The sequence below is a fragment of the Drosophila busckii genome, chromosome 2R (assembly GCF_011750605.1).
Source record: "Drosophila busckii strain San Diego stock center, stock number 13000-0081.31 chromosome 2R, ASM1175060v1, whole genome shotgun sequence".
In the NCBI taxonomy this organism is placed as follows: domain Eukaryota; kingdom Metazoa; phylum Arthropoda; class Insecta; order Diptera; family Drosophilidae; genus Drosophila; species Drosophila busckii.
In genome coordinates this window covers 2,404,000-2,425,607 of record NC_046605.1, presented here as the reverse complement: position 1 = coordinate 2,425,607, position 21,608 = coordinate 2,404,000, and the positions used below count along the sequence as shown (strand labels likewise).

Sequence of the window (21,608 nt, the reverse complement as noted above, 5' to 3'; positions counted from 1 at the left end):
ATGTAATGTTAAGTTTAACATGAACTGTAAACAATTTTAACAGGCGTCATTTTAAAGCAATGCAAATATTGTTAAATTTATGAATTTAACAAAAATATGTCTCAGGCGTCGAAAAAATGTTTAGCTGACATTGCCGAAAGTGTTAATAAGCACAATCCAACAGCAAATCAATTAAAAGAGGAATACGACGATGCGCTGGCAAACATCTTCACAGAGCTAAGGTAAAAAAAAAAAAAAACAATCATTTGTTTTGAAATTATGTTTGTTAAAACAATTGCCATTGCAGCGGAGAGTGCTTGGAACCATTTGCAGCAATATTATTGGAACATGAGAACACAATACTTACAAAGGACAGTACCATAGAGCGCATGCGCCAAAGGATGTCACAGCTGCTGTCTCAGATAAGCGAACAGTTCTGGAGCGCCAATGATGTAGCCAACAAACTAATCACCTTGGAGGTGCTGAAGGAGAAGTTTGAGCATTGCAAAGGCACCAACTGGAATGTCCCTGCCATGTCGCCAGAGGAGCGCACTCGTCCAGTGCGCATGCGTCTCATGGGCAAGAGCATAAGATTTCTGGAAAACCAAATAGCTTCACAGGAGAAGGCACTGGAGATTGCCTTAACCAAGAGCAGGGAGAACCGTGAACGCATTCAACATATACAAAACGAACGCATTAAACTAAATGCTCTGATGCAACAACAGTCGGATACTAACAGAGAGATTGTACCAAAGATATTGGATCTGCTGGCACAAAGCAACCAAGATTGATTATTTAGATTGTCTCATTGCCCAACAACTCGTGTCTAGCATAATTTGTTTTACTAAGTGTCGTGTAATAATAGTTTAGTAAACAATTTTAAATAAACAACATAGTCATAACATGTCCCTTAACATTTTCTTTAACAGCAACAAATCGATTAATGATCGCTGCTCGATGCTGATATTCGATAGTACAAGACGGCCTTAGCATAAAATGTAAATCTAACGTACAAAGTTAACATAAATGTTGGCACTTTTCGAGAATTTTATTCAAATTCCAGTTTTAAAAGCGAAAGCACGCATGAAAAAATATTTTAAAAGTGCACAAGACCCAATATTTTATTTTATTTTTTTTTTGTGAAGTGCAACTGGGACTCTGATTCTCCGGTCGTAAATTGTGTAAGTCTTTGTTATTTTTAAAGGATTGCACTGTTCACGGCCGGAGAAATGGAGAAGAAAATCGAGCAATTAAATATAATTTAAGCTTCATGACTTGCAGGTCCAAGAGCGGTGGAATGTGTTTAATATGTATCATATTGCACTGTTCCTGGCCTGAAGGCGTTAAGCATTTACACATAAATAATAATAATAATAAAATAAAGTTAAAAAAAAAATTGCATTATTTTTAGGACGGTGGCTGTGTCAATATGCAACATTCCATTAGATTTCCATATTGCACATCTCCCGGCCCTAAAATGGTGTAAAATATTCACCAAATATTAGTTTTCTACATTGCATTTAAAGTTTGCGAGCATTTTCAGGACGTGATATGTGCCTATATGTTGGTTAACTATATACTCATATTGCACATCTCCCGGCCTATAAGTGTTACTAGCAAAAATTCAACAAATGTATACTTTTGTGTATTCTTTTTCATGCTATATACATACACACAAGTCAAAAATTCATAGTTCCGTTAGGACGACGATCGAAAAGCGTCCAGCAAGATCAGTAAGTGTGAGCGAGACAAACGTACATTGGCGCCGTTCAAAGTCTGCGCGTTTCTGAGAATTTTGTCCATTTTGCTTATTTTTCTATTCTCTTATTGCAATTGGTATTTATGTGTACATCAAGATTTGGCGTATTGCACACATACATACTGTCTAAATATTAACAGTTATTGCATTTTATTTTCGTAAAGTTTATTGACATCGCGGATTTATCTAAGATACTGCTTGTGTAGCGTTTGAGGTACTTTTTATTCTATAATGCTTAATAAATCAATCGTTTATGTAGTTGTAGCAAACATACGTAAAATGTATATGTATATAAAACAGTAACTGATGAAATTGCGGCGCCAGGCTAGAAAATAAAGCGGCAGTTATATTTAAAATTGAATCGCAGGCGAATCGGTTAAGTGCCCACTTAGGGCTATCGAGCATCGATACTTTTTACCGCTTAGCCTATCGAGCATCGATATAAATTACCGAGTAGACTATGCTAGCCCGCTAGATTTGAAAATCTTTTGTTGATAACATGCATAAGTGAAATAAATAAATTTAATTAGTACGCTTCGCTGGTTGCATTTATTTGCACGTTATTTACCGTTGCCATTATTCTCTAGCCACATGCTGGGCTGGGCGCACCCTCTCCACCTTCTCATAATGATAGGCGCGAGGCTTTGCTGACCATTGGCTTGGAAAGCTAACAAGAAGACTCTGTCGGCGTCTGGGCATAGAACACTTGCCAGCTGGTCAACAAGTGTGAAATTGAGTGCATATAACATGGCATAATAGCCATAGTTCTTGGCTTGTGCCAAACTTTGGATGTGCCCAATGACCACCAAAGAAAACAGTTTCTGTTCTGCCTGCTTAAATGCCCTAACCTAAAGCGGAAGTAAACTGCTGCAATGCTTAGAACCTTATCTCGCTCACTCTGCAATTAATTAAATGACAAAAAATAATAACAAAAAGCATGACAATGACAAGAATTATGTAATTGCTGGTAAAAATGTATAAAAAGTCTACTTGCGCTCCCACAATTACGAACGCTCAACTACAGCTGATCGCAATCTCGTGAGAGCAGTCCTTGGCTCTCCCAAAAGCTTTCTGCTCTGGCAGCGAAAGCTTTACACAAGCTCAGCTCTGCAAACAAATGTGGTAAATTAATTATCTTTGTTATATTAGTACAAATAATAATATTTATTATATGCGGTTGATGGCTGTTGCTAATTTTTATTTACCTTTACATAGCGCCTAACGTTTTGAGCGCAGTCGACGTCGTCAGCGGCTGCTGCTGCTGTGTTTGACTTTGCGCTGACTCTGGCTTGGAGTTTATACTGCTGTTGTCAGTTATCTCTCGACCAGCGTGCGAGGCGGACGTGTGTTGAAGTCGTGTTCGTTGCTTGCCAAGTCTTTTGCTGCGCTACTTGTAGACTTAGTGTGTGTGTGTGTGTGTGTATTAGTGTAAGTGTGTGTAAGTGTTTTTTTGTGTTTATTTGCCGTTGATTTGTTGAGTTATCGAGTTGGCCAAACAGCCTCGGCCGCCGCTACTTGACTCTGGCATTCTCTTTAGCACTATCGGCTTTTGTTTCATAATATTACGGTGTTTGGCTACAGCAACATGCAATTGTATGTGTGCATGTATGCATGTGTATCTGTGTGAAACAGAAAAGAATACAAATGAATTGTGCGGTGCCGTTTGCCGTTTGCCGTTGCCGCTGCGTCTTTTGTAGTGTGTGTATTAATAATAATGCCGTTTGTTTTCATTTCAATTCTTCAAATTAGCTACGCATTTTAAGTGCCCCCGTCCAATAAATATGCGTGCAACACAACGCTTGTGGCAGGCCGCCAGCCTGGCCGTCATCATGCTCTGCGGACTAGTTCATGCAAAAGGTAAGCCAACAAAAAAAAAGAAAAAGAAAAACACTCAATGCAAAAAATGAAAAAGCTTTAGGTTTGCAATTAAGCTTCAACTTCAACAACACAGAGACATGATGTCATACATAAACAGAAAAATGGCCGCAAAACTGACCTCGTTTTCGCTTCAATGTGCGCGCTCTCAGCCATTAAAGTCAAGTCAAGCTTTCAATAAACATATAGACGCGTGGGCGGTTTGGCTACGTTAACGGTTTGTTAGGGCTACAACTAGCAATAAGACAAAAAGTTAAACAACAAATGACTCTGGCAACGAACTTGGCTAATAAAGTTGGGCGCTCGCTGCCATGATTCACTCAGCTGTCTGTCCAAACTGGTCGCCTTATATGCCACCCACCCAAGCGAGCAGCAGCTCATAAACTCATGCATATTAACAAAGCAAAGCCTCACACATTACTCATTAACTTGGCCGAAAGCTCTGTCTGTGTGTTGCCTTACACAGCGCAGCGGCAAAAAAACAAAAGACAAAGCAACAAAAAACACAACAACACCTACACAAGCGACAACAATATACGATGAGAGCGCAACATGACACGCTGAAAACAAAGCCAAAAGACAGACAGATACAGTGAGAAGTTAAAGCACAGAAAATTTGTTAGTTTTTGCCACAATTGTATACTCTAGTAATTGCTTAAAATTAAAGTTAAGAACTGGACTTTATTGCTTTTTCGTTAGACAAAGACTGTGTGGTAAAAGTTGTATAAATAAATGGCTTAAGACGTGCAGCAAAAAAGCAACAAAACAAAGTTAGAACCAGAACCATTTTATTTAATTTTTTATATTAATATTCTATGGTAGCTATAAAGTTTTATTTTGTTAGAGAAAGAAATGAAAGTAAGGCAAACAAACAGTAGAATTTGTGTTATTTAGATAGCAAGCAATTTTGTTTTATTTATGAATTTCATGGTAGTTCAATAATAATAAATTTAAATATTTCTTTTATTTCAATATGCTATGGTAGCTATAAAGATTTATTGTTCTATTTAAATATATAATAAAATAATTGTAATAAAAAGAGCAATAAAGTAAAAGCAAGTTATTTAATTTTAATATTTAAATACAATGGAGTATTAAATCATCTTTATTATTATAAGTATAGAGCATTAAAAAGAACACAGTGCTTGCCACAAGTACGCGGAAAAGTGAGATATTTATGCCCACATAAAATATGAGACAACTTATAGTATGTATATATATAGCTATAGCTTTATATGTAAGCTTATTAAAAGGCAATCATGTGCCTGGGCACAAAGACCGGGAGTAAGAGAAAGAGCGAGAACAGCACAAGCGGCCAATAAGCGCATGACATTGGCCTTTGTAGCTGCTGCTGCTGCTGCTTCCACTGCTGTTGACCATAAACAAGCTTTTTATATTTATATAAGCGTTTATACGCAAGTGCAAAAAATAATATAAGAAAAATGAAGCGATAAAAAAACTGGCGACACAGGCGCTGTGTAGGCGAACAGGTACACAAAATTGAGTTGGCTTAAAACAAAACAAACAAACGTACAAACGAACAGATATAGATATTGATATTGCTGCAGAGCTTACTCCGAGTGTGTGCGTCAGTCCAGACGATTATAATTTAGCAAGAGAATGTGAGAGCAAGAGAGCGAGCGGCCACTGACTCAAGAGCCCACTTCATAGCTGGCAGCTATGGCTTGAGCTAGCCTAGACTTGAAAGCTAAATTACTGGGCTGCTGCACAGCAGGCGGTGGTTAGGAGGAGGGCGGTCTGAGTGGGCGTGTCTGCGCAGAGTTTTGCAGCGAAACTTTGTTTTCGTCTGCATTAGGCAAAAGTAAAAGTTGCCCAGAGAAGAACAAAGACTGAGAGAGAGAGAGAGAGAGAGCGAGCGAGTTGCTTGTGTCTTTGCAAATTGTACAAATTGTTGTCTGAGAACTTTTGCTTTTTGCTTGCGCACACAGCGTTTTATGTATTTCTGTACAAAGTTCTCAAGTTTTGCATTTAAATTTCAAGCGATGAGCTCATGGCTTTCACAGTCGAGTGCAACTTGGCAAATCATCGAACTGTGATTAACTTGTTTAATTGTTGGTTGAGCTGCGCACGCGACCTTGCTGCCAGCTAGCCAGGCAGCTCAGCTCAGCTCGCATTTAATTTATGGCCAATGACTTAGGCAACAAACTTGCCAACCGAATGACGCGAACGAACAAACTTGCCTTGTGCCTATAGCTGGTTGTAAATCTTATGCGTCTCGTTGCAGTCGCATTAAGACAAAACATTGACAATTGCATTGTCTGTGCAACAGCAGCAACAACAATAATGATCAGTGGAGTCGCTTTGACAGTGCAACAGTCGCCTTCGCTTCGCCTAAAAGGACAACCAAAACGTAACGATACGTAACGTAATGTAACGCTTGTGCAATAATAAAGAAATTGCGCGCCGTGCCACAAAACATTGTGTGTTGCACGGCTACACACATTATGCCACAAGTCCACCAAGTCCACAAGCCACAAAAGCCACAAGTTCCAACTCCAACTCCAAAAACTTCAACTTCAGTTTGCCACTGGCCAGTTTATAAAAAACTGCAGCAAACGAGAGCCAGCAGCAGCAGGATGATGAAGCTCTGATGCCACACAAGGCAAATAAACCGCTTGCCCCAGCCAGAGCGCTGAAGTCGAGACGCTGACTCTTGGACTCTCTGGCAAGTCGCGGGACTGCGTTTTAGCATTTTTGCCTTATGTGTGTGAAAAATGCCAATTTTAGAGCAAGCTCCGAAGCCTGCACTGTATGTGTGTACACACATATGTATGTGTCTGTGTGTGTGTGAAAAATAGCCCGTCTAGACAACAACAGCAAGCACAGCAACAACAACAACAATCAAAGCCTTTTGCTAAGCTAATAAAATCGAGCTGCGATTGGGGCAACTGCCAATGCATTGGCTGCGCTGAACTTTTAACCCATTGTTGCCAGCTCCATTGACCCACTAGGCGCACATGTATGCATTTATCGCTGGGTAGGGCAGTGAATGTTATGAAATATAAAGGCAAAGAGTATGAAGTTCTATGCTCTTTGATAAATCCAGCGTTGTTATTGTTTTAACATGCTAAATTGTTATAAACCTTTGTTTTGTGAAAGTGCTAAAATTTGCAAAAATGTTTGTTCATTTGTATTTTAAAGAAATCTAATCCATGTTTCGCTGTATATATTAAGTTAGCTTATCTCATTGCCTTAACAGCTAAACTATAATACGAACTACATATTTGTAAGTTCCTTGCAAAAAAAAAGACTTAAATAAATATTTTTGAAGATTTTTTAAAACATTATTTTCAAAATTTATAATTTTTATTCAAATGCATTATCTGTTTTATAGTATTCCAACTTATTTGCGTATTTCTCTTTAAAACTTCAACTTCGCAGAACTAACGATTCCCATTAAGACTTTGATTTGTTGCTAACACAATAAAAATATTTGAAAAATGAGCATGTCAAGGGGTTAAGCTGCTGCCCCTGAGCATTGCAAGACAATGCGTGTTCTGCTGGCCGCTGCCCACGCCCCGCCCCTTTGCCATTGCTCTGCTTTAAAAGTGAGTGCTTGAAGAACGAAAGAAGCACAGAGAGCCTCAGACTGTGCGGCATTTGGCAGATTAAAAGGCTGCGATAGAGCAGCGAGCAAATCGAAAAGGCGTCGGCGCGCTTTAAGCTCCAAAGGGCTGCTCCAACTGCTGCAGTCAGTCTCTGCGGTCTGGAGCGCTGCATCGCGATTTCGGTTTCAGTTGCTGGGCATTTGTCATCGATGGCTGCGCAGAGCGCGGAGCCGGCCTTTTTATTGAATTACAATCGGATTGGATGTGTATCTAAAGGTTTTTGTTGGAGGTTAAGTTCTGGACAAGGACAACTTAACTTACTCAAGACGCAGACGTGGTCGTCGTTGTTGTTGTCGTCGTCGGAGCTTTAATTAGCCCAGGGTAAATGTGTATCGAATTGTGGTACCGTTAGAGCTTGCAACCATTTTGGCCACCAAATCTGACATAGCTGCCGTACAACTCCCGCGAGAGGGGCCATTGCCCACTTGGCCACTAGTCACCAGCCAGCAGCCACTGGCCACTTGCACTAAAAACGGGAACGGGAACGAGCGACGTGTGGCGCGAATTGCGTAGCATGCACCCGGCTCTAACTGTACACTGCTCGCTGTTCACTCGAGCACTTAACGGGTTTGGCACTAGTCCAATGCCTACCTTGTTGCCGCACATGCCACATGCCGCACGCAAAAAAAAATACAAATAAAAATAAGCAAAAAAGCAAAAGCAAAATCCATGCGTATTACACAAGACTAATTGTATTAGAGACTGCCGCAACCAGCAGCAGCAGCAGTTGCAACCGTTGCAACTGCAACATAGCTGCATGCCACTGCCACCAGCTGAACTCACCGAATTTGTCATGGGAATACAAAACTATTGTTGTTTATTATGTGTTGAAATTCCGCTGCCTGCAACAAACTTAAGATAAGAATCATATGGAAATGGATTAAATTTGCAGAGAGTGGCCAAAGTTAAGCATAGCAGACCGAGCTTAGCAATTTGAAATTTATTATTAGTTATTTAAGCTATCAAATTTAATAATTTTGCTATGATATGAAATATAAAAGGCTGTAACGCAGTTAAATTAGGTCGAAGCTGCAAGATGTTTAACTTTTTCGACTTGTGGACCAAATGCGACTAAAGCTTTATTTAAATCTAACATAAGAAAATTAATAATCTAATCATTGATCAAAACAAATTTAAAACAAAACATGCAAAAATCCAAACTTTGAATGCCAACTGTTAGCTTTTGGTTCAACAAACTCTAAATGGTAAACAAAACAAAATTTAGTTATAGTTAGAATCTAATAGAAACTCTTTAGATTCTGAATCTTCAACTAACTTAAGCGCAATGCTTTATTTTAAAGCATCTCAAATCGAAGCCAAATAAATGTCTGTATTTATTTTTAATGACTTCATTGATTCAAGAGACATTTTTGTGTTCTTCTAACTTTAAAAGGCTCTAAATCAACGAATCGGAGTCGCTTGCAAGAGTTTTATGGCTTTCGTGAGTGTCCAATTCAGCAATCCATTATGCGAAATGTTCTCTCATATAAATTATCTCGCTGAGCATGAAATTGAATGCTGCAAATCTTTTGCAAATATAAATTTACGAGTAAACAAATTTCTTGAACAGACATTAGCATTCTTGGCTGGCACGCCAAGTGCTGCAAGAACTTGTCAACAGTTTACCGAACTCGAGGGCAAAGCGAACGTAGCTATTTCTTTTATGAGGCCCGTGGCATCGATAAGCGTTGATGTTGGCCATAAACTTGTCCACGCTGATGCGTGTGAAAGCAAGCAGAGCCAACAGGTGTGTCTATGTGTGTGTGTGTAAAATCTGGAGCAAAAATTATGTAAATTGTATGCGCAAGAAATAGAATTCAACTTGAAGCTAATCCTGTGTACGCAACCTACGCGTAAGCCAAGAGCCAATGGCCAAAAGAAAAGCCGCTTACCGTTAGGTCCAGTTCCTAGGCAAGTGGACAAGTAGCTTGTTGGGTTTTTAATTACCAAACACAAGCGTCGACTCGTGCGTAGCGGTGCCAGAACAGGATCAGCGCAACAGGCGAAAACTAATAAGACGCATAGATCGCGAGAGAGAGAGAGAGATAGAGAGCGAGGTGAAGTTTATTTGCATAAAATATGACTCGCCACAATTGCATAATTTATGCGAAATTTATTTAATCTATTAGAGGCGCTGACCCGCAACGCCGGCTGATGCCAAATGAAATGAGAGAAAGAGATGGCACATAGAATAGCTTGGCTTGGCAGGCCGTTGATAAATTGCATGTCTTGCTGCATGTGGCAAATTAATCATATTTATTTGTTGTCGGTGCTTGATGCTTGAGCAGCGTAAAAAGAGGAAGAAGAAGAAGCATTGGCTTTGCGCATGTTTAGTGATTTTATTATGACTTTCGTTACACATGCGTTTTGAATTTAGCAGAAAATACAAAAGACTTAGGCAACGAACTGGCATTGATTTGTACAACGAACTTGGATTAAGTAGCATTATATGCTAGCAATGACTTAGAACACATACTCGAAATGACTTAGGCAACAAACTTGTACTCATGTCACTGACCGCACTTGACGCACTTATAGCCATAATAAAAAATTTTATATATTTTTTTCAAAAATTGCTGGTAGTCTCTAAGTTTCCATAGAATTTCAATTAAAATGTCGCCCAAGCGTGCACTTGGCACTTGGCACTGTTTGCAGCTTGTAGCCATGAGAAATGCTGTTAACAATGCCGCCTGGCATGCCCAAAACGGTTATTAAGCATGGTCCAAAGCAAGCCGCTAGATAAGTGCTCTTTCACTCTATCTCTATGTGTGTGTGAGTGTGAGTTTTCAACAAGTTTGTTGCCAGTTGCCCCATGCGCGTTGACCCACGTTGAGTCGAGGCCATAAACTACGCACTATCTAGATGCGTGGCCATGTTCTACCCAGAGACCCAGTTGAGCAATTATAAATCATGCGCTCGCTGACTCCCTCTCTCTCTGGCTGTCTCCCAGCTCCTCCAAATAATAATGTCAATTGCAGGTGTGGCTAGACAACAGCGCTCGCTCTGCTGGCCACTGGCCACATTTGGAGGCAGACGCAGCTGCAGCTGCTGCCAGACAGCGAGAACAACAACAAGCCGCCCACAGCCCGTTTTGGTCATTGAGCAGAGCCTGGCGGCTAATTCAACGCAAATCGCAAATGGCCAAAAAAAATGGCAAGATATATTGCTGCGGCTGTAATAAATTCTTGCTGCGGTCAGTTGGTCACTTGGCTGGACAACAACAACAACAACTAATCGTGTGCTCTGCTGCAGGCTTGCGTGCTCGCAATTAGCAATTGGGTCGCAACGCGGCCAGTTCAAAGTTCAGGCTTGCCCTAGCCTCTCGTTTTTTGATTAATGCTTCTCCACAGCTATCGCATTACAAAAAGCATTGGAATTTTTTTGTGTGTCAGCGCATTGAAATCACAGTTTGATAAATGATGAGCAGCAGCAACAAGTGCCAGAAGGTGAGAGAGGGATGGGGATGGGTGTGAATGTCTTGTGGTTAAGGCCTCTTTGCTTGTGGTTTGTGTTTTTTTCGATGCTTAACAGCAATAGCAGCAGCAACAGCTGGCGCAACAGCTCTTTATGGCCAATTAGGCGTAAAGAAGGCAATAGAACCGACAACGACTGTCGTCACATTAAGAGAAAATGCAATTATACGCCGTGTTGGGAAAGATAAATACGAAACAGGGCTGCGAAACATGAAATTAAATGGAAACCTCTGCTTAGTTGCTGGGGCGGCAACCAGAGCAACTGCCACTAAATACCAACTATGGCTATTAACTTTCCAAATCATTTAATTGTAATTGAAGCTTGTTAAGCACAAACAACTTTGCGGCTCAAAAATTGCATAAGCAACACTTTTGAAATGAAAGCAAAGATTGCAGCATTTATTTATAAATTATAATTTGCAGCAAATGAGTTAACAACTCAACTGTATTTATAAATGTCTGCAACTTTGTTTATTGCATACGCAATAGCATTGCTTGCAGCCCTGGTTTTGTTTTGCTTGCAATTCGCAAACTCTTTTATTTTGGCTGCCAACTGTTGGCCAAGCAGACACTTTCCCAGCACTTGCGTTTAATCAAACAATCAATGTCTATAGTTATTGATGCGAAAAAACAAGAAAGCGATAGAGAGAGAGCGAGAGAAAGAGAGAGCTACATGTTGTTTAAGCCAATTAGAAGGCATTCACCATTCGCATTTGCAATGGGTTAACAGCTCCATTAGACAATGGTTAGACAATTAGCCTGCACTGGCATTAAGTTTGCAAATATAATTTAGCTTCAGGCTCCTGCAGTCCAGTTACAGTTAGCTGCAAACTCAATGTTGCATGTTGCATGCTGCAACATGCAGGGAGTGCAGTAGCCCACCCAAAACTGTAAACGCATTTTTCACAAATTACTTTATAAGCAAACACAAACACAGACATATACACACACCTATACAGCTGCATGCGCCTAACAATGCAATTGCAACTCCCTATCGTTCAGGCATTTTAGCGGTAAATTCTGGACGTTGCCTGTGGCAAGTTGCACTAGAAGGCGCTGCACTGCAAGCAACAAATGAGCAGCTTATAAATATGCAAAAGCTACAAAACAATAAAATTTAAAATTAGATGAGCATTGAGATTATTTCATTGTATAGCTAAAACTTAATTACTTTCTTTCTTCTTCATATAAATTCACATTTAGTGTAAGCAAGCAAGAAATTTATAATATATTCGAAATAAATTTAGCAGATACTTATGAATGTTCTTTGTATAAGCTTTGGATTATCTTTTCAATTCATATATGGTGTAAGCAAGTAATGAAATTTATAATATATGATTTGAATTTTGATTGAGAAGATATCAATATTGTTATTGAATTAAATGCAGTTTAAATTTGAAACTTTAAGTAACTTTTTGTGCAGTGTAGCGTTTGATGTGTGACTGGCATGTGGAAGCCCAGGCTATGGAGCCCAGTCACATATACATGCAGCGTCAGCAATTTGGTTGCAACAACAACAACAATAATAAGAAAATGGGAGGGGAACAAAAAGAAAACAAAGTACAAAGCGGAAACTGACAATTTAGCAAATGCCGCCGCGTAGCGCCAAGTCTAGAAGAATTCACTGAAAGACTCTGAATGAGCGTGTAAGTGAGAAAGTCAGCAAATCTGTATGTGTGTGTGTGTGTGTGTGTGTTGTGCGTGCGTGTGGGTGTCTGTTTTGGGCTTGTCTATGCAAATAACCTTCAATTAATACACATTTGCCGCTTGTTGCGGCTTGTGCAACATTTTTAGCTGTTGACGCCACACACTTGGAGCTTCCAGCTCAAAGCCAAAGTCAAAGTCATAAAAGCTGCAGCTGCTTTACAGTTCTTGCTTAGCTGCGTTGCCAGTTTTATTTTACATACAACTATTAGTATCTTTTTTTTTTTTTACTTCTAGTGGGTTTCATGTCTTAAACTGTTGTGTAATTTAATTAGCCAGCTGGGCATAATGTTCGCGCCATGTTTACCGTTGCTCACAGCTTTTTGCATCTCATGTTAGCCACAGCTTTAGCTACAACTACAACTACAGCTGCTGCCGCTGCTGCCCCAACTTGCGGCAATTAATCATGCGTCTAATTTAAGCGGCCGTGACGGCCACAACTAGAAGGCACAGCTGAAGCTACAGCTAAAGCTGAAGCTCTTGCCTGAAGTTGAGCGTCGAGTTTATGTGTAGCAAATGTTATTCAATTCATTTGCCAGCTCTTTGGCCCGAATGCGTTTTGGTCGTTGCTTCATTGAATCACCGCCGCAATTTCCGGCTTGATGAGCCAACTGCTGTTAGCCAAGGCTAAACTCTCTCTCGCTCACTCTCTCGCAAATTCTATAAATGGCGTCATTTTCAGCAATTAGCGCAGAGCTAAAATTCAAAACCAGACGCCAATAATGCTGAAAGCTGCCAAGACAAGCAATAACTTAAAAGATAAACTGAGCAAAAAGCATTTCTGCAATTACGAGCAACTCGGCGAAACTGTTGAGAGTGAGTGAGTGTAGTGTAGTGTAGCTACACTGCAAAATAAAATGTGTGCATACATTTGTATCATCTTTGTCTTCTAATTTACTTTGTATGCTTTTTATAATGTGAATATCTCTTGTTCAAAATTATAATACAACTCTCTCTCTCTACAAATCTTTCTTTGTCTTCAACAAATCGATTTTAATACTTGTTTTAATTTACGCACTTATTTCATCTATCTAAAATATATAGAAAATAATAAAAAGAAAGTAAACAAGTTTAAATATAAACCAAGACATTTGTTTATTAAAGGCTTGAGATTAAATTGAATTTAGTATTCCCAAAAACAAGTTATACAAAATAAGATTAGGAAGTAATCAGCAGCCAAAAAAGGTTTATGAATATTCAAAAGTTTGCTAAGCTTTCTGCAAAACTGTACTTCACTCTCTCTTATACACTGTTAGCCTGGCTGTTAAGCTTATTAACAGTATGTTAGGACTATTGTGACTGCGACTGCAACTGCAATTGCAATTGGCTATGTTGGCTAATTTATGTAGTTGGCCTCCCCTCCTAAGGCTTAAAGGGGAAGCACTCAACAATTATCACATTTGCCAGGCATGGTCATAAAATCAACTGCCGCTGCAATTTGACGCTCGCTGTTGCCAATGTCTCCTGGCCAAGACGCAAAACGAAGAAGAAGAATAGTTAAACATATATGTTTTTTGCTGTGGCAGACTAAACAAGTTTGTTTATTGACAACAACATTGACACATTGACACTGCAAGGAGAAGAAAAGAACAGAAACCATTTAACGTGCAGACAACGCCCACTTGACGGCAGTGGGCGGAGTGGGCGGCCATATGGCGCTGACCTGCTGCCTGCGGGGACGTTTTCTAATTTATTTTTGTCTCTACTTGGCTGGCAGCGCTTCTTCTTTTTCCTTTTTTTCCATTGCTGCATGGCCGTTAAGTGTAATTGGTCATTTGTGCGTCAATGAGACGCGCCACAGTCGAGGCTGCCACAGTTAACTGCAGACAGCCCGAGACTAACCAGCATGCAAGCTTGCAACTTGCAACTGCAACTGCCGCAGGCCTGCTAAATTACCAGTATTTCCTGTGACTGCTGCCTGCCAGTTGCCAGTTGTCCAATGCCCGTTGCCCGATTGCCTGTTTGCCTTTCAGCCTGCCCCAAGATGGATGATAATCGTGCGTCGTGTGTGTCAAGTTTGTTGCTTTTGTTGCCCCGCATGCGCAATTTGTTGCAAAATGCGATAACAAAACGCTATCAGCATGAATACAGCTGCAAATGCAGCTATATATATATACATATATATACATATGCTATATCCCTCAACTTCAGCTCCAGTCACTTGTCAAAACTGTGCGCGGCGTGCGTCACTCTGGGGTTCAATGCTAATGCCAGCCAGGGCTGCAAAGCAAAGCTGCTACAAAAATAAAACAAGCAAGGATTAGATTTATAAATAGATTCTTTATTTAAAATAAAAACTAGCATAAAATATTACTAAATACATTTTTTACTATTAATTAAATACTTTTAATTAATTTTAAGCGTAAAGTATTTGCTTCACTTAAATGTAGTTTCAGTTTTATAAATATTATGTTTCTAATTTTTTTATTAATTGAATTGAATACATTTTTATGTGAGCTTAAGTTAACTGCTGCAGCCCTGAGCATTGCTTGTTGCTGCAAATCGTAGCAAAATGCTCAACATTTTATGATTTGCCTATGTGCGCTGTCTCTGTCTCTCGCTCTCGCTCTCTCCCTCGCTAATAATTTTATTTGCAGAGGGGCCTATGCATATGCATATGGTACGTGTTTACCGTTGTGCTGTGCATTCAATTTAGTTTTTGTCTGCTGTTTAGCCGGCAGGTATAACACTTTGGCCGAGGAGACAACAGCTAAAAGAATCTGTGCCTATGGCTGCAAACGTGACTTGCAGTTGGACACAGTTGCTGCTGCTGCTCCTCATCCTCTGAGTTGGACAATTGCATAATCTTTGCCTGCATTTGCCAATTGCCAATTGCAATTGCACTTGCTCAGACATTGCAGACAAGAACGTGAATGTCGACTCTGAACATAGACATTGCCACACAGAGAGGAGCAGATGAGATGCGCGCTCGCTCACACACACACACACATACACACACAGTTTGCCAAAGGGGTAGGAGGCGTTGGTTTTTTGGCCATGAAACAATTTTGGAGCTACAATTGGCTGACAACAAGGTGCGGTGTGGCAGCAAGAACTGCAACTGCTGCTGCTGTTGCTAGCCAAGCTTCCTAGGTGCTGAGAGATGGCGCATGATGTCTTGCCACCTTTCACGACCAACGCCAATGCCACAGCCAAAGCCAAAGCGTTTTCCATTTGCATGCCAAAATGATTTGAATTTGAATTTGTTTTTAACTTTGTCTGCTGCGGCTGCTGTTGGTCTTTGTCAGCTTGTTGTTGACCTGTAATATTTTCAAAATATTAAAAATAAATAAAAATTTAAAGTTACAACCGTCATACTTCTTGCTCTGAATAAGCCAAAAGTCAAACGATTTCTAGGTCTTAGCAATTTAACTTCAAGGGTTCTATCAAACTTTGTTTATCAAAATTCAATTTAACGCTTCGCTGTAGTCCTTGACCAAGCATTAGTCGTGCATACTCTGCGCTATTTTCTTTGCCACTAACTGTTGTTAGTATTGTTGTAATCTTATTGATTTGTGCATTCATTTGATTGTGTTGTGTAGTTGCTGTTGTTGTGGCCAAATTGTTTAGTAAGGCCCCAAGCTCAAAGGCTCAAATCGGCAAAGAGTCAGAATGTCGTGGCTGTTGATGTTGATAGCAAAGTCGGCGGCAAAATGACACACACACACACACAGACAGTGGCTGGGGTGCTGATGATGTAAGCACTGGCAGTGCCTGAACCACTGCCGAGCTTTTCTTGGGAAATACGCTCCGGGTCATTTTCATTTTAATGTAATTTCTTTTAAATTTATTGTTAATGGAAATTTATGCTTTGTTGTGCACACAGTAAATGTTGCTGCCTGTCCGCCTGTCTATGTGTGTGTGTTGGTGTTGTTGTACAATGTACATGCCACATGCATGCTGCACGTTTTCTTGATTTGTCATGTTGCAGGTTAAATGCTAATGGCAGCTTCTTTGATGCGCTTTTCCCAGCAGGCTGGCTGGCTGGCTGCTTGGCTGGCTGGCAGACAAACGGGGGGAGTTTGGATGATCTGTGTTTGGGGCAGCCACAAATTGCGGCAACCTAACAAGCGCGCCCAAAAATTAAAACACAAACGTGCGCACGTGTGAGCGCAACGTGCCTGTGGCACAGAGGCCATAAAAGCCTTGAGCTTAACGCCATAAAAATTGTGTCAAATAAATTGTAATCAGCAGTCAGCGATCCAATAATATGCCCCAACTGGCAGTGTGGCCATAAAAATTCAATAAAAAAAATTACATGCCGCTTTTTTGCAATTAAAGTCATCAGCGCTTCAAAGCGTCTGCGTCTGGCTTCAAAGCGTCATGCAAGCCAAAATCAAAAGACTTAGGCGACAAACTTGCGTGACAAGCAGACATTGACATTGGCAGTAGTAGTAGTGAGGGCTGCGAGAGCGTGTCGCACTTAAGTTTCAATTATTGTCATGCATGTGTCTTTACGGCCACGGTCACTTCTGTATCTGCTGTGGGCGTGGCGCATTTCCTTTTAAAGTTGTCGTCACATCCTGACCACATTACTGTTGATAGCACAACAGTTGCCACGCCCACGCTGACGCCTTGAGCGCAAACAGACGTTTGGCGCCGCTCGCATTACGCCCACCTTGAGACTAATGCTATAGTTACGAGCCACAAGCGCGGCTTAATTGCCACAGCAATTTCTATTTCCTAGTTGTGATTGCTCTTGTTGTTCATTGTTGCTGCTGCTGCTGCTGCTTGTTCTCATTGCTGATGACTGTGTGTTGGCAGCTGCTAGTTTCACTCTCGCCGCGAGCTAATTAAAACGAAATTCAAACGCTTATCTTTTATTCATTTAAGTGGCAGCCGCGTCGTGGGTTGCAACAACAGTTTGTGCAAACTCATCAAGTGTCCATTGAAATGCAAATGTTAAGTTAATTGCAGAAATCGTTAGCTTAGATTTCGGAATTTAGATCAGTTGGTTGGTCAAGTTAGCATAAAAAGCGTGTAATAAATTTATTGAAATTTGATAAGGCTGTGAAAACTCGCGCTTTATTGCATTTCCTTTATTATTTCCTTTGTGCTTAATGGCATCTTGCGCATTTCCATGGAACTCCACGGACAGTACGTGTGTCCATTAGAACCAGATTAAGTACTTAGAGTAAATTATTCAAATTACGCTGCAATGCAGTGCTGATGATTGAACGCAGCTGAACTGACGACTCACTGTGTAGTTATGAATGCGAGGTGCAGGCTAATGGCCTTTTGCCAACATTTAAGCCGATAATTTTAGCACACTCTCGAACTGCCTACACATGTTCGTTGGTAATAAGATTTTGATTGCCATGCTGCGCGATCTGTGGTGCACTGGTGCAGTCCAGTTTGGAATTATGCCAGCGCAAACTAAACCAAAGCAGTATGTGAGTGTGCCTTGTGGTCTGACAGCTTGGACGATCGCTCTTAACTTGGCTTAATGTCAGGTTTTTGCTTTTATTTTTGTGTGCCTGGCTGAGCAGACGCGCTCAGGAGTCGCGCTCAGTGTGTAAAAAGCAAAAAGCAAAAAGCAACCCTGCAGCTTTATTAAGCGCGTCAATAAAAAACACGAGAAAAACAAAAGACTTGGGCAACGAACGCGCTCCACTTCCACTAGTAATTATGCGGCAATTGTTTTGAGCCTGTGCCTCGTCAATCTGCGGTTGGCGGGCGTGTCCAAAGCTTGGCCAGTTTACACGATTCGCCAGGCCTGGCCCGGCCACGTCTGGACATGCTAGCCCACTTTTACAGTGGGTCTAAATTGCTTTACAAAAACATTGCAATTAAATTTGTTCTATCTTTTGTTTCTAGGAGCACACAAGGTGCGCTGCTCGGAGGATCAAATGCAAGTGGACATTGGCCTGCCCGTGGAGAGTGAGCAGCCACAAATCTATCTGGAGGGTCTCAAGGGCTATCCGGATGTGCGCTGCCAACCCGAGATTAACGGCGCTCTGGCCGTCTTTAAACTCTCATTGAGCGATTTTTACGAGTGCGGCGTGACGCGCATGGTCAACCAGCTAACGGTAACTGCAACAGCGTCTTGCTTAACTACAAACAATGCTCAGTCTACTTTTTTTTTGTGACTGTCTCCTGCAGGGCAAGAAGGTGTATTACCATAAAATCATCATTGAATCGGCCAACAGCAAGGAAATCGTCAGCGTCAAATGCATCACCACCAGCGGCCCGGTCTATAATGTCATGTTGAATGCCACCAGCGGCACAGAAACGGAGCAGTCCACACATCACGGCTTGGTCAGACGCGATGTGCTGCCGGCGGGCTTCCAGGAACCAGAGTAAGTACACCTAGAAAAATAACTATGATAGATTTCAACGCATTGTCATTGTGAATATGTTTGTGTTCAAGTAATAATAAAGCAATTTAATAATTTATTTTTATTAAGTTAAATATAATAAATATGAAATATATAAAATTTAAATATAATATAATGTTTAAGTAAGCAACTTGTCCGCTTTAAATTTGCATGTTTAATAGCTCTTAGCATATATTGTATAGCCATTTTCTTTTAGTGTATTTTTGGCCAAGCGGGCCGAGCTCTTTTAATTGCCCATCAAAATGCAGAGTCTTTTGAAAATTGCAGCTATGCATATTTCAACTTTTTATGCGCAATCTATGCAAACTTTATGGCATATTAAATGCTTAGTCGCCAGGCCCTATGCGAGGGCCATAAATCAAAGAGCTACCAGTACGACCAGTTGTAGTACCAGCGGCTATACCTATGCGCTGGCCATTACCAGTTGGTAATTAGCCGTCAAAACGATGCCACCACATGAGATATAATTGCGGGGCGTGGCACATTGGTTGCTGTCAATGCGCCCCTAATAATTGTAGCCGGCGCACATGTTTGTTTTTCTTGATTTACGTACTGCAATTATAGCTCCAACTGATATTATTATTTTTTTCTGTGCTTGCAGCGATTTGGAGATTACCACCTCATTGACGAAGCGTGCGCCGGAGCCGCGTCTAGCCATTGGCGTTAGTCAGGACGGTCAGAAGTTTACGCAGGATCTGACGGTCAAGTCGGTAAGTGGTGGACCAATCAAGCCTAAAGCTTTTAGTTACTCTCTTAATTTCAGGGCACGCCATTGACTATGGAGATTAGCTTGGATGCAGACTCGGCGCCCATTTACGGTCTGGGCGTCAACTACTTGGATGTTACCGACACACACACCTCCTCCGAGACGCTTATCTTCAAGGGGTTCGTACAATTGCCTATAAGCACAATTCTAGCTTTAATTTCTCTTAATCCTGCAGCTGCACTGTTGATCCTTACTTGTTTGAGAACTTCAATACCATCGATGGTGACATACTGAGCGCCAAGTTCAAGGCCTTCAAGTTTCCCGACTCCTCCTATGTGCAGTTCCGCGCCACTGTTAATGTCTGCCTTGGCAAATGCTTGGGCACACAGTGCTCCAACAACCAGGTGGGCTATGGCCGTCGTAAGCGTGAGATTAGCGCTGCCAACAAGGTCTATGAAATTTCACTGGCCATGTTTTTGCAAGTCAATGACATTGAGGGCGTTAATAAGAGTAAGTTTTCGAAGTAAACTTTAATGTGATTAAATGATTAACTCAGCTTGATGTTTATTTAACAGATGAAGTGCTGCAACTGGAGGAGAAACTACGTGAGCTGAAGCTGGCCAATCAGCGTCTGGCGCGCAACAGTCGTGGAAACTTTGTGGAGCTGAGCCGCAGCATGGAGCAGACACCTGCCTTTGTTGTGGATGAACGAGAGCTGGGCCTGCTTAGCTCATCAGCTGCTGCTGTGGTCTGCAGTCTCTGGTCACTGCTTGCGGCGCTCTGTTGGCGTCTTTTCTAAATCTCTTATGTAAATCCTTCTCTCTCTCTCTCTCTCTCTCTCTCAGCAAGTTCGTCAGGTTGGAACTGTGCATGGCAATAGATACAGCATGAAATCGAAATATATATAAATACATACTAGCTATTACTAATATATATACTTATGTAACTGCCATTTAAAAAACGTACTTGTATGTAATTACACTTAATTTTTAGCGCTGCCTACTCTGCCAGCCTGAGAACCACAACACGGTGATTCTTTCTTGATAACATTTGAACATTGGTCTAACGCATAAGCACCTACTAGTCTTCTAAGTGTAACTGTTAAGCTAATTTAAATAATGTCTATAAACAAATAACTAAAGCTAAATCAATTAATCAAATTAAACAATCCAATTGAGTCGAAAGGCGTATTGCACTTTTTTATTTATCATGCTCTTGCTGTTCGCGCTCTTGCCAGTTCTTCTTTAACTCCTGTAACTTGCCCTGGCGTCGTTTTCGCTCCGAGGATTTGCGCTGATCCAGCACCTTAAGTTGCGCTGCTATTGACTGCTCGCCATTCAAGTGCACGTCCAGCTTGTCCTGCAGCATTTTGCGCGCCTCTACGCGATTCTTGGAAGCCAAACGATGCAGATGGCATTTGACCGTAAGTCCTGTGGGTAGATGTCGCAGAAATACACAGTTGTTGGTCTTGTTTACAGCCTGACCCCCTGGGCCACTGCCACGCATTAGCGTCTCCTCAATGTCTGATTCCTGTAGCGCTGGGTAGCGGGAGTAGTCCAAATGAGCAGTGGATGCCAGTCGTCCTATTTGGCTGGTAAGCTGACCGGCCAAAGCGCGCAGTCTTAGCATGCCTAGAGTATGCGTCCTTTCTTCAGCAACGTTTCACCACGCTGTTCACAAGATTGATTAGCAATTGTGTTGTGATATAATACTATTTGCGACCTACCTTAAAAGTGAACTCAATTTCTAGCGGATTGTTCAGTTGTTGTTTTTGCCGGAACTCGTGTCGCACTCGGCCCAGGAAGTAGTTCTTATCAGTTAGTTGCAAGTGATTGCCGTATTTAATTAAATGCTTGTATAGCCGCAGTATTTGCTGTCGAGACGGCGGCAACATTTTATTTTTAATTGACAAGCAACAAAAACTTGTTGCTTCTAAAAACGTAGCTAATAATTTAAAAGTGTTGGATAATTCATTCAATAGTTCACTAAGCAGCATGAGTGAACTTGGAACTAGCTGGTTCATCAACTTGGATAATAACCAGCACTGCACGATAGCCAGGCGCCATTATTGTTGTCAGTTTGAAAGTTACAACCGGTAAGAAGAATTAGGTTTGCGAAACACTATGGGAGGAATAATTAGGCTTG

At 41.1% G+C, this 21,608-nt stretch overlaps 4 protein-coding genes across 6 annotated transcripts; 2 read left to right on the top strand and 2 right to left on the bottom strand.

Annotated features, from left to right (window-relative positions):
* Nucleotides 1–66: 66 nt before the first annotated feature.
* LOC108595839 lies at nt 67–883 on the top strand. Its single transcript, XM_017981130.2, has 2 exons — nt 67–221; nt 287–883. Exons 1-2 carry the CDS (start codon nt 97–99, stop codon nt 768–770), a joined length of 609 nt encoding a protein of 202 aa, XP_017836619.1. The 5' UTR covers nt 67–96; the 3' UTR covers nt 771–883.
* Nucleotides 884–3,036: 2,153 nt separating this feature from the next.
* Nucleotides 3,037–20,645, top strand: LOC108597158. Of its 3 annotated transcripts, none has more exons than XM_017983567.2 (8): nt 3,037–3,166; nt 3,488–3,595; nt 18,237–18,448; nt 18,522–18,718; nt 19,359–19,467; nt 19,521–19,642; nt 19,699–19,973; nt 20,039–20,645. In XM_017983567.2, the coding sequence occupies exons 2-8, from the start codon at nt 3,520–3,522 to the stop codon at nt 20,260–20,262; spliced, it is 1,215 nt and encodes a 404-aa protein (XP_017839056.1). In that variant the 5' UTR covers nt 3,037–3,166; nt 3,488–3,519; the 3' UTR covers nt 20,263–20,645. The 3 variants fall into 3 exon arrangements, with proteins under 3 accessions (XP_017839056.1, XP_017839054.1, XP_017839057.1); XM_017983565.1 differs by having other exon boundaries at nt 3,038–3,176; XM_017983568.1 differs by lacking the exons at nt 3,037–3,166; nt 3,488–3,595 and adding an exon at nt 17,465–17,516.
* LOC108597159 (probable peptide chain release factor C12orf65 homolog, mitochondrial) lies at nt 20,643–21,114 on the bottom strand. The gene has a single exon (XM_017983569.1). The coding sequence runs from the start codon at nt 21,090–21,092 to the stop codon at nt 20,664–20,666; it is 429 nt and encodes a 142-aa protein (XP_017839058.1). The 5' UTR covers nt 21,093–21,114; the 3' UTR covers nt 20,643–20,663.
* On the bottom strand, nt 21,042–21,401 carry LOC108597160 (MIEF1 upstream open reading frame protein). Its single transcript, XM_017983570.1, has 2 exons — nt 21,190–21,401; nt 21,042–21,133 (listed from the first exon to the last, which is right to left on the bottom strand). The coding sequence occupies exons 1-2, from the start codon at nt 21,355–21,357 to the stop codon at nt 21,095–21,097; spliced, it is 207 nt and encodes a 68-aa protein (XP_017839059.1). The 5' UTR covers nt 21,358–21,401; the 3' UTR covers nt 21,042–21,094.
* Between the last annotated feature and the right edge of the window lie 207 nt (nt 21,402–21,608).